This window comes from Folsomia candida, unplaced genomic scaffold (genome assembly GCF_002217175.1).
Source record: "Folsomia candida strain VU population unplaced genomic scaffold, ASM221717v1 Fcan01_Sc005, whole genome shotgun sequence".
NCBI lineage: Eukaryota > Metazoa > Arthropoda > Collembola > Entomobryomorpha > Isotomidae > Folsomia > Folsomia candida.
Genome location: NW_019091197.1, coordinates 7042559 through 7055829, shown reverse-complemented (window position 1 = coordinate 7055829; position 13271 = coordinate 7042559). Strand labels below are relative to the sequence as shown.

Below are 13271 nucleotides of genomic sequence, written 5' to 3'. Positions count from 1 at the left end.
ATATGTAAAACATCTCTGTTTATATACTTGGCAGAAAAATAAATATGATACTCTCGTCAAATGGAAGTAGATATGAAAGAGTTCCGATTTATTAGGGTTTTATTACAGTAGATAAAATTTACGTTTTTAACAATATTTGTCAAACCTTCAAAATTTATTTAGTATTGCTAATTTCGCCGACATTCAATGAAATGTAATTTCTTGGATTTGATATTTGCGTCATAGTTACTCGAAAGTATTAATTATTCAATTTGAGTTTAAATTTATCAGCCGCATTTATTTATTAGCATGATAAGATAAATATGTAGGATGCCGCAAAGTAATAAAATGAATTACTACGTAGGCAAAGCTCGGAGAGTAAAACTTTACTAAGGACGAATGAACAATAAACCGTTACAACGCATGTAACCAAGGGGTGAAAATTTTAACCGTGAAACTTGTGACCTGTGGCGGTCAAATCTTAATCAGGTATTTCCCTTAACGTAGCGAAATTTTAACTCTTTAGATCATTGCGTTCAAATATTTATCAGACCAACAACAGACGCCTAGACACACGAACGGACATAGCGATTTTATAAAGGGATTTCGCCCCTTAACAATTGAAAACTAGACTCCCATAATTGCGCAGATTAATAAACTTCAAAATTTTGGTGGCATAAACGTTTCGTGGAAGCATTTCACCTAATTTATCAACCGCTCTTGAAGCTATTTTTCTTGTCGAAATAGTACGTAAATCTTAAATGATTGTTTATTCATGGAATATTGACTTCTGAATCTGAAAATAAATGTATTAATAAAGAAAAGTTATCGTAATCAACATGTCCCTGCAACGCATAGGCTCTGGACTTGAGCAAAATATGACCCAGCTGGACAAGTGTTTCCATACTGGCGCATAACTCCTTGGAAAATAATGCAGCGATTGTACTTCCTGCAGTCGGAAAAGTCAGGAAAGTAACCTTCGCTGATTCCTCATACGAATGCTGTGTTTAAAATTTGAAAATATTGGCATCTCATGTGCATTAAGATCTAAAGAATTTGAAAATTACGTGGCAACGGGAAGCAATCACCGTTAGCAGCATCGTAGTAACCTCCCCGACTGCATTGAAAATGCAAGATTACGTAGTAGTCATCAAACCAATAGCATTGATAATACGAAGTTCTGCATACAATTATAAAGTGTATGTGCAAATTTTTATATACATATTTATTAGAGTACAAAAAACGTATCAAAATTACATGTCGTCCGGATCCGGAAAAGGATTTTCGTCAACGCAAGTCTCGTTGGTAAGACTATTCAGAATACCTGCGTTCAAAATGAGGGAATCGTCATTTTGAGCAAAACTCTTTGTCAAAGTGTCCTCCACCATGATTGTGGCCACCACAAATATCTAAATTTATGTGCGTGGACATGAGAATAAATAAATTTCGTTTAATATACAGACCGGAAAATAAGGCAGGAAAACTTACGACAAGTGCAGTCTTGGAAATTATTGGGAATCTCATTTTTGAATCGTGTTGTAATGTACCTTGTTAATTAAACTTCCAGCAAACTAATGACAAGAAGAATGGGAGCGATTCGTACTATTTGTTAGAAAGAACTGGACAGGAATTTATTGGTAGAGGTTATATGGTACACTCATCAGATTGAGGTGTGAAAGAGTTCCGACTTAATTGGTAGGCTATTACCCTGGTTAATAATCGTTCTTAAAAAGATTTGGCCCACTTATCGGCTTTATTGCATCACCCCCAGCTTACGTAATCATTGGATTGTGTCAATCATAGCGTTATCTCACTAGGTACACTACTAGAGTGTCCCACTACATGATCACCTAATTTGTAGGTGATCTATACCTCTGCTAAATGTGCACATGTCCGTATAAAACTTAACCAGTGTGTTATTTGCTTAATACTATTCGCTCTAGTATCCAGATCCGCGAAACATGTTAAATAAGAATTTTATAAATATGGTGGAAAAACAATCTGCATAAACTGGTTAGTACGTTGCTCAGTGCAGAGTACTTAACCAATTCGATATAAAATCATTACACTTTTTTTAAATTTCCTTCCCAGTGTTTGAATTTGATCTAGAATAGTACGCGTTAGCTTTACTAGGAGCCAAATGCTCAAACTTTGCTCGAAACTATGTCAATGGGGGCATTTTCATGTAAATCATTATTATTGCAATTCGTGCCTAATTATTTGCGAATACTCGTGTGCGCGATTATCCGACTTACTTAAAAAACTTACCATTCCCTATATTTATATAGTTACGATTGGCTACTACGTGTAACACATTTTCTAACACATCTAAAGCATACCTAGTGAGTGTGGTAATCAAAGGAATATATACGTCAGTAAGCTTATTTTTTAAGTCTTTATCCATAAATTGAATCGGTAAAGTTATATTGCCAACTGGCGGTTCACATATGTATGTAATTAGTTAGTAAATATGGTTGTAATTACGTAATGCAATATAATTTCTCGGATTTTATATTTACGTCAAAGAGACTTGATCATGCCGATTAATTATTTAATTTGATTTTAAATTTATTGCAGCCGCATTTTTATTAGCTCGTGTCGTATGTATGTAGGATGCCGCAATGTAATACAAAATAATTAAGCGTGATATAATTTATGCCCACCAAAAAACACGTGCCCATTTGATTAACATTGCGAGTAAATTCAAATTAAACCCATCACTCTTAAATATTTTCCAATCATAAGCAATTTAGTCCAATTCCACTATCATATGTAGTTTGGAATGCGAATATTCTGCCTTCCTGTCTTTATCAAAATTAGCGGATCCACTTCTTAGTTATGAGGGGAAAATAATTTTAGTAAAACTTTCTTTGCTACAGTACGCAGAAATTTAAATCGTACCCTTTTCTGTGATGGCATAAACGAATGTGTTTCTGTTTGGAAATCAATTTTTATTATGCATTACATGAATTTTATAGGAAATTTAACGTAGATTCCGAAAATGATGCGCGTTTTGGATTTTTCGTTACCCATAATGAAAAAGTGGAGGAAAGTCTAAAATTAACGCAAAAAAAATAAACTGTACCCTCGCGGATGTTGAATAATAATTTTATCTACTAACTAATTAGTACTTCGTGGAGCATCAATTTGCTTCAATTGTACTCCGTGGCATGGATTCCACTAAATTTTTGGTCACTTCCGGTATTCCCATGCGTCACTTGTGATGGGGTTCAAGTCATTTTTCGACTTCGGAAATTCGCTGGAAAGCCGTCTCTTCAATTCTGACCATAATAAATATTCTATGGGATTGAGGCCAGGAGATTAGGATATGCATAGAATATGGCATTATGTTTTTATTGGAACTGGGTAATTACAACATGTGTGGCAGATCTCGGCGTCAAATTGTTTGAGTTTGAATTAGACATTCTTGACACAATTACATACTTATGAGAATTTATTTGCAAGTTCTTGTGATCTGCGATGCAAAGTTCTGAAAATCTGCAAGTCATTGCTTGGTTAAATAGTCTGCCTCGTGCTCGACATCCAAATAAGTAAGTACGTACATATATAAAATATCTAGTACGGCTGCAAGTATCCTAAGATTCTATGCCATATCTTAGGATTATTATGTATGTAGGTTTCTGAGAGGTATGTAAATACGTAAATATATAAATAAATAGGTACTTGTTAAGAAAAGGAGTATAAATGGATAAATTGAAAACGGGACAATGGACCGAAAATTTATTATAAAGTTGCTGCCAAGGAGAAAAAATGCCAGCTAAATCAACAAATATGTATGAGTATACTCTTAAAAGTGGACTCACCAAGTACTACAGCATATCCAAAGGGCATCGAAATCAGCGATTCTGTCGGTGATGGGTTGTCTTCCTTAGTGAGGGATTGCAATCACAACTTGAATTAAAATTAGACTGCATAATTTTTGCATCACCGCTCACAATTTAGACCTCGGCCTCACATCGGGAATCTTAGGTTAGGTTAGGCCTCAGCGACGTCGGCCTCGGCCTCTCCAGTTTTCGAAAAATATGCCTAAGACCTCACTGACCTCGGCCGAAGAGGCCCAAAAAGAGGTCGTTTCCTCGGCCTCTACAATTAAAAAATAATCCGGTGCCTATGACATCAGATGGCCTCCGTCTGGCGAGATAGTTCAAAGCATTAGGGCTCAGGTTGAGAACCGGAGCCCACTCGTTTATGTTTATGGGCCCCTTTTACCCATAAACATTGTTCCATGTTCGCTGGGAAGTTCAGAATGTTTTTCCTCAACTAAATGCGGGAAATTGAGACAAGTTGATCATGAAAGTATGCAAGCAAAAGAGTAACAAAGTTATTCTGTAAGTTTGCTCGCATTTTAGTTTTTCGTTTGTTTTAGAAATTCTTTTATTTGTTATTGAAATGTTGAATAATATATACACAACAAACCTGGAGCATCGGGGGCCGGTCCCAGCCCGGGGCCGGTACGTGGGACGTACCCCTATTTCCGCCACTGCCAGGGTTGTTAAAGATACCGTAATTTGATCAAATTACGGTATGTTTAACAACCCTGAATTTTACCAATCGTAAACTAAACAATTTTACGTCACGAACTTAGCGTCCATTAGCAAACGGATGAACGAATAAATTATTCAAACTGTTTGAGTCCACAGCAATGAAATAAGTATCTGTTTGTTTATGCCATTTGGCTAAGAACCACGTATCCAAATTTTCAATAAAAAACACTAGAATATTGCAAGAAAGCAAACCATAATTCTGAACTCTTCAACTTCTTAAGAAAACAAATTTCTCGATTTTTTTAACTGGATTGCAAAAACTGGACAAAATCCAAGAAATGAAGCCTTCCTGCAATTCGTACTATAAGGCCTTGCTAAATATTTTATTTCTTACTTGTGTGATACCCTACCGACCGGATTACGGGACTAGTAACAATAAATATGTCCTTAAGTACTGTCCTGTGCAGATGGTGAGTAATCTACGTTGTAAAAAAAGTTGAGTAGAATTGCCACCAGGACAACAATGAGTAAAAGTAAAAGTTACCCCGCCAAAGTTAAAATTTACTCAAGGCTGAAAAAAAATCTTTCAAAGTTGGATAAATTTTAACTTTTATTGGATAACTTTTACTCATTATTTGTCCTAGTGGCAATTTCACTCAAACTTGAGTAAATGTTACTCAATTTTTTTAGTATGTATTAAGATTTGTTATTTGTTTTTACTAAACCCAATATTAATTTGTTTCTTAATCCTTAATTTTTCCCTATATGTAGGTCGTTTGTGTCATACTTTCCAGCGTCTCGCTACTCTTCTCAATTTTCCATTTTGGCCTTATTATGACTCACGCCAATATTGGGGCCAACCCCACGGAAATATTTTACCACGCGTCTCTCCTTAGTGATATTTCGCTTGGAACTGTATGCATGGGAACGATCTGGCTGAAGCAGGAATCCATCAGGGAAATCCTTTGTATTGGGGCGGCTCAAAAGCATCATGTTTTAATGGTTAGTGAGCTCAATACTCAGGGTTTTCCTGGGTCTCTGGACAGCCTATGGTTCACAATAAATGCCAAAGCCACTTTTGAAATTTGCCTCGTGGGGATTTTTTTCCTATGGACAACTGAACAATAAAACATTTTTGTTCTTTTATATTTTTCGAAAAAGTGACCGTGTGACCGGTTAAAAAACATTGAAGTTTTGCTACTTTACGTATACTTGCATGCAAAATACATTCTTAAGACAATCAGTAAACTCGGTTTAATATATGACCCTACCGCCTTGGTAATGATTTGGTAGTAAATTTTAAAAATTAATACCAAATGGTACAAAAGTTAATACTACCTAGTAATAAAATGATTACCACATGGTATTATTTCATTACCGAATCTGTACCAGGGTGGTACAACCGTTTAATACCAAAGCGGTAGAGTTACACATCAATACCGCTCATTTTTTTAATACCCAGTTTCTAAGAGTGTACATAGCAAAATGTCAATGTTTTTAACAGGTCACACGGTCACTTTTTCGAAAAATATGAAATTACAAAAATTTCTTATTGTTAAATTTTCTATAAGAAAAAAATCATTACCAGGATAATTTCAAAAGTGGCTTTAGAATGAACTGTGAAGCATAGGCTGTCCAGAGACCCTGAAAGTACCCCAGCTTTGTATTTAAATAATTGATTGAATTGAATTTGACAGAGGGCGCTAATCGCGTTAGGAATAATCACGACTTTTGTGTACTTCTCACTGTTTGAGGGATGTCAATGTGCAACGTCCCCTACATGCGAGTCCCAGCTGTACCAGTGGATCTTGAACACGAAACGGGTCCTTGGCAAGTTTGGATACGCACAATACGCCGTTAATTTAACTGCAAATACGACTTTGTCCGACTTGTCGGCGTCGGAAACAGGCATAACAGCATTTTTTGTAGGGCTGCTCAAGTTTATGGGACTTTTCACTTCGTTCGGTGCGGCTCTGATGCTGACAAGTAGTGTCACGGTACAATCTGAAGTTTCAAAAATTTTGAAGGAATTCGATCTGATGGAAGCGGTATAATTATTTTCGTAAACTGGTGCTTGTTCTACTAACACTACACTCTTAAGAAAATCAGTAAAACCGGTATTGATGAATGACTCTACCTCCTTGGCAATGGTTTAGTAATAAATTGACAAACTTAATACCACATGGTACAAAATTTAATACTACCTAGTAATAAAATGATTACCACATAGTAGATATTATTTCATTACCGAATTTATACCAGGGTAGTACAAACGTTAAATACCAAAGCGGTAGAGTCACATATCAATACCGCTCATTTTTCTTAATACCCAGTTTCTAAGAGTGTAACAATTCGATGATGTGAAGTGTAACTCTCGGTTGAAATTACAAAATTTAGTTGTCCAAGTCAATACAAACTATGTTTCTTGAGGCAGTTTATGCGAAGGTTGGGATTTGTCAAAATATTTGAGGCCAAAGTTAAGAAATGGGGGATTTTGCGAATGGAAATGGAGTACGCTTGATGAATATCCTGATTTTTTCAACTTTGACCTCAAATATTTTGACTAAATCGAACCATCGCACAAAGTGCCTCAAGAATCGTTGCTTGCATTGACGGGACCACTCACTTTTAAAATTTCTACCAAATCGGAGAGTTACACTTCACACCATCGCATTGTAAATATTTTGTAGGGCAACGGTGGGTCTGCCATGCTTGAGAAATACCTGCAAGCAAAGAAAGCAATTGCTAAAATAAATCGTGTCTGTGTGCCCCAATTGTGCTGGCTGTCATGCTCCTTACGGTCATGGATGTTGTCTGCATTCCACAAATATTCACGCAAAACCAGGAGTGTCTCGCGGTCTTCTATTTGAATACGTTGATAAACATATCGTCTTTCTTAGTAGCGGCGGATGGGCATATGATAGTAAGATAATTACTTCTTTGTAATTATGTATTCTAGGGATGCAACAAGTCCTTAATTTATAAACCGAGTTGAGTTCGAACATTTGGGCCAAATTTTGGACTGAGTTCGAGCATTCGGTGAATCTCGATCATCGACGGGTCGAAAACCCGAGTGATTTTGCAATAGTTCATTTTCGCTTACAAATGAAAATACAATAAGCCATACTGAAAACAACAACATATTTTTCTGCATTCTCGCTTTTATAGAAGCGATAGAACTTTAGGGTAGCGTTGTACACTTCCATGGTGTTATTTAACTTGTTTTAACACAAAATAATAATAATGAAACTGGACCGAGTTCCAAAGAAATTTTGGACTGGTGCGAGCCAACCAGAAATACGCCACGTTGACTAACAATGCGATGGTGTGAAGTGCAACTCTCAGATTTGGTTGAAATTTTGCAATTAAGTGGCCCAGGTCAATACAACCAACGTTTCATGAGGCAGGTTTGTGCGATGGTTCGAATTTGTCAAAATATTTCAGGTCAAAGTTTAAAAACGGGCGATTTTTATGAGGCGGAGGAGGCAAACTCAATTTCCATTCGAAAGGGAAAAATCACCCATTTTTCAACTTTGAACTGAAATATTTTGACAAATCTCAACCATCGCACAAACCTGCCTCATGAAACGTTGGTCGTATTGACTGTGACCACTCAATTTTAAAATTTCATCCAAATCGGAGAGTTGCACTTTACACCATCACATTATGCGTAACGAGTGCTCCCCAAATTATTCTACTGTGTGTATAAAATGAATGTGCTTTTGCATAATCACGTTTTAATTTTATTTCAGTGCAAGTCCATTGAGAAGAGGCTCATCAACGCAATTGGACAAAATATGGGATGCTCGTCTTCGTCACCGTTTACTACATATTCCGAGATTACCATGAGAATACGGTCATCTCCGGGAGATAACGGGTTACATGGGTGGCATTGCTTTACAGTCTCGTATCCATTTCTGGGAACGGTAAAAATAAGAGTTTTATATATGCAAAGCTTATGTTGATGTCTAAATTGTATTGCTAATTTAAAAATCCTATTTATTTTCAGGTTGCTAGCGTATGTTTGACGTATACGCTAGTCTTACTGCAATCCCAGTCAGCAATAGGGAATAATATGAATCGATAAGACTTTTGATGGGAAGATAAATGTGTATAAGTATTAGTTATTAATTATATGCTGATTGCACCCAGGGTTGCAGAAATCTCATCTCACTGAGATATAATGAGCAATAGTGAGACATGAGAAATATGAAATACAGTGAGATTTGTGAGCCATGCACTAGCGCCACCTATCGGACGGAGTCATGGACTACAAGTTTAGCTCATTAATTCTCCTATTTCTCACTCAGCCCCAACTGAGATGATTGATATCACTACTATTAAGATCGACGCCTACGACCTTTCAATAGATAACAAGGGAGGGTATGCCTATCCATGTTGTAGCTTATGGGAACTCTCATCCTTTCTCTCTCTCGCTCTCTCACTGCATGGCTCACTCCACAACGCTCATTGCCATGCATGCATATGTGTAGCATGTATGTATGTATATTTGTATGTACATGTCAACAGTAAAGTATCCGGTTATTAATTTTCCTAAAAACCCCGAAATATTTTTTTATACTTTCGAAAAAATCGCTGAAATATTTCTTTTTCTGAAATTGATTTAAAAAAAGAATTTGCAAAGTCATTTCCACAAAATAAACGCTAAGATACCCCAAGTTTGTATTTTAAAATGAAATTAATGGCATTCTTGACATCAGAAATCATTTAATTTCAGAAAATTTCAATTTTTAGATTACCTGCTATTTTTACAAATAAATATTCGTTTTCGGCCAAATTTTTTTTAAATTGCGAACTAAGAATTTTGGTTTATTTGTTCTAAAAAATTTGTAATTTTTGGTGACCATTTTTGCCTGATTTTGAACAAAAAAATGAAAATTATATATTTAAAAAAAACGAAATATTTTTGAGAAATTGGTGAGAGGAGAGGAGAGGTAGAAATTTTAGAAATTGGTGAGAGGAGAGGCAGAGGTAGAAATTTGAAAAATTGGTGAGAGGAGTGAAGTGGGAAAGGTAGAAATTTGAGAAATTGGTGAGAAGGGAGGAGAGGGAGAGGTAGAAATTTGAGAAATTGGTGAGAGGAGAGGGAGGGGTAGAAATTGGTGAGAGGAGAGGGAGAGGTAGAAATTTGAGAAATTGGTGAGAGGAGAGGGAGGAATTTAAGAAATTGGTGAGAGGAGAGGTAGGAATTTAAGAAATTGGTGAGAGGCGAGGGAGAGTTAGAAATTTGAGAAATTGGTGAGAGGAGTGGAGAGGGAGAGGTAGAAATTTGAGAAATTGGTGAGAAGGGAGGAGAGGGAGAGGTAGAAATTTGAGAAATTGGTGAGAGGGGAGGTGGAAATTTGAGAAATTGGTTGGAGGAGTGGACCGGTACAGGTAGATATTTGAGAAATTGGTGAGAGGGGAGGGGAGGGAGATATTTGAGAAATTGGTGAGACGGAAGGAGAGGGAGAGGTAGAAATTTGAGAAATTGGTGAGAGGAGTGGACAGGGAGAGGTTCATATAGTAATCAATATATAAATATTGCATACATATAAAATGAAATACCAGAGTGTAGTTTTTGTTATTTCTCGGCGCAAGGCTCCGGGGGAAAGCTAGTAAATCATTAAATCTCACTAAATCTCACCAGGTGATATATACCACTTGCAACCCAGATTCCAAGTGCAATTTGCACCTTTTGTAATTAAGGTAGCTAAATACATAGATCGATTGACATACTTAATAACAAGTTATTGAAATAATTGCATTTGAGTTATAAATTTCCCTTAAACACTATCACATTTACAAGTGAACCTTACGAACTGTCCACTCTCGATTTCCTTCTGGATAGTCTTAATTGATAGATAATTTAGTGCAAATGAAACTTTGTCATGGAACATGCGGTGCAAAATCACGTTTTCGCGAAATATTTAGCGAGGGACGCACCAAAACCTGCAATTCTTCCAATGATATTTACATAGCCCACAGCCGATGAAATGAGTTTTCTAGAATATGGATAAATTATAGATATGTCAATGGGTCTGTAATTTCATACTAAGGAGGGGAGCTTCAGCATTTGCCACTCACAGAATCCGATGCCCTTTGGATATGTTGTAGTACCCCATGAATGTACTAAAACCCTGAAACGGTTTGACTCCATGGCCACATTTGCCCCCGCCACACCCACTCAAAGGTGCGAAAAACACGAAAAATACCCTGTTTTTATTCATTAAAAAATCAGCCAAAAATCCAATTTTGATTGGATTTTCAAAAAAATTACATGTTCTCCATCTCAGATACTTGCTTTATGATGTCCAACACCAAACTCAACTTTTTTGAAATTTTGATTTTTTCGAAGACATACCAGAAAACATCAGAATCTTCACAGATACAGAATTCTGAAGACGTCAAAATACTACGAAATTATGCTCCAAGATGTGGAAAAATATGAGCATTAGCTTCGCTTGCAAGGAAAGTTCCATTTTTTCTTCCCCTATGATAAGCACGATAAGTATATGTATACTAGCCCAGAAGCCCGTCTTAAAGACGGGCCGATTTTAAAATTGACAACCACTATCTGAACATTATGAAATTATTACAGTATAGGAGCTCAATATATCCTTCCTAACTTTGCTCTACAATCATATATTGCTAACGATTTTTTTAACATTGCTAAGGAATTTTTTTAACGTTGCTAAGGAATTTTTTTAGCGTTGCTATGGAATTTTTTTAGCGTTGCTAAGGATTTTCTTAACGTTGCTATGGAATTTTTTTAGCGCTGCTAAGGATTTTTTTAACGTTGCTAAGGAATTTTTTTAACGTTGCTAAGGATTTTTTTTAACGTTGCTCATAATCATAACCATAACCATAACCATAATCATAATCATAACCATAACCATAACTATAATCATAACCATAATCATAACCATAATCATAACCATAACCATAACCATAACCATAACCATAATCATAACCATAATCATAACCATAATCATAACCATAATCATAACCATAACCATAACCATAACCATAACCATAACCATAATCATAACCATAATCATAACCATGATCATAACCATAATCATAACCATAATCATAACCATAACCATAACCATAACCATAACCATAATCATAACCATAACCATAACTATAATCATAACCATAATCATAACCATAATCATAACCATAACCATAACCATAACCATAACCATAATCATAACCATAACCATAACCATAATCATAACCATAACCATAACTATAACCATAACCATAACCATAACCATAACCATAACTATAATCATAACCATAACCATAACCATAATCATAACCATAACCATAACCATAACCATAACCATAATCATAACCATAATCATAACCATAACCATAACCATAACCATAACCATAACCATAATCGTAACCATAACCATAACTATAATCATAACCATAATCATAACCATAATCATAACCATAACCATAACTATAATCATAACCATAACCATAACCATAACCATAACTATAACCATAACCATAACCATAACCATAACCATAACTATAATCATAACCATAACCATAACTATAATCATAACCATAACCATAACCATAATCATAACCATAACCATAACCATAACTATAACCATAACCATAACCATAACCATAACTATAACCATAACCATAACTATAACCATAACCATAACCATAACCATAACTATAATCATAACCATAACCATAACTATAATCATAACCATAATCATAACCATAACCATAATCATAACCATTATCGGAAATTGCACTCGTGCTCTGATTGGCGGATACAGAAACCCAGCAGCCAATCAGAATGCTGGAATGTCACGGAAAATTTCACGGGACGGACTTTTCGAAATTATAATATAGATATTTTGCACTCTGGAAAGGATTAAAAAAATAAACCGTTGTAACGGTGGAAGTAGCTCACCCTGTGAGACTTATTTTGACATGATTGTCCACCAATGGTGCAGAGTAGACGAATAAAATTGATATGCAATTTTGGTATAAGTTTGCATTAATGGTGCAGAACAAGCGGAAAAAATATATACATAATTGGGACATAATTTTGCGCCGATGGTGGAAAATAAATGAAGGAAAACAAACAGTAATTTTGACATGAAATATTGGCAAATTCGAAGTAAAAATTATAGTCATTTCTTCCGGTTCTTCGGCACGTTTGCTGCGTTTTGCATCTGTTCCCTCAATTGTTTGGCACCATTTTGAGTCGCCGATTGTTCGATATCAGTGGTGCTAATAACTCGGTCAAGAATGCCAATAACTGGCTCTAATTAGCATGAATTGATGCAAAAGAGTCGTTAACGGACAGACAGACGGACAGACAGACGGACGGACGGACGGACAGACGGACGGACGGACGGACAAGAGGAATTCAATAGCTCCTCTGCTACGCAGGGTGAGCTAATAACCTTTCTGTAAATTGGCCTCGAAATCCAAGCAAGTATTGATCATTTGTATTTGACCCTTGTCCAAATCGTTCCAGCTTAGGGTGGAATTGGAATGGGTAATATTTAAATATTTTGCGGCAACGGCGGTAATGTGTCACGACCAAGGGGAGGAATTTCGAGCACATTTCGGTGCTCAAATTTTTTGGACTGTAAGTAATTTCAGTTTTATTTTGGAGATGTTCATGTATTGATACAAGATTTTGTGGAATGGTATGTGTATGGCAGAATGAACAGAGATGTATAGGACCTAAAGGATTTAAGGTGTTGGTTTACCTTACAGCAAATTAAAAATTCCTGG

At 36.0% G+C, this 13271-nt stretch overlaps 1 protein-coding gene across 1 annotated transcript; it reads right to left on the bottom strand.

The window, feature by feature from the left end:
• Positions 1-67: 67 nt before the first annotated feature.
• On the bottom strand, positions 68-1618 carry LOC110850002. The gene is made up of 4 exons (XM_022097489.2): positions 1468-1618; positions 1237-1388; positions 1047-1159; positions 68-980 (listed from the first exon to the last, which is right to left on the bottom strand). Exons 1-4 carry the CDS (start codon positions 1501-1503, stop codon positions 970-972), a joined length of 312 nt encoding a protein of 103 aa, XP_021953181.1. The 5' UTR covers positions 1504-1618; the 3' UTR covers positions 68-969.
• Between the last annotated feature and the right edge of the window lie 11653 nt (positions 1619-13271).

What these genes read in the sequence shown, in the direction of transcription:
- LOC110850002 (XM_022097489.2), bottom strand. Translation starts at nt 1,503, where the DNA reads ATGAGATTCCCAATAATTTCCAAGACTGCACTTGTC. An exon ending in TTTCCAAGACTGCACTTGTC is followed by an intron (nt 1,389 to 1,467) that starts GTAAGTTTTCCT and finishes ACATAAATTTAG; the next exon opens with ATATTTGTGGTGGCCACAAT. An exon ending in TTTCCGGATCCGGACGACAT is followed by an intron (nt 1,160 to 1,236) that starts GTAATTTTGATA and finishes AATTGTATGCAG; the next exon opens with AACTTCGTATTATCAATGCT.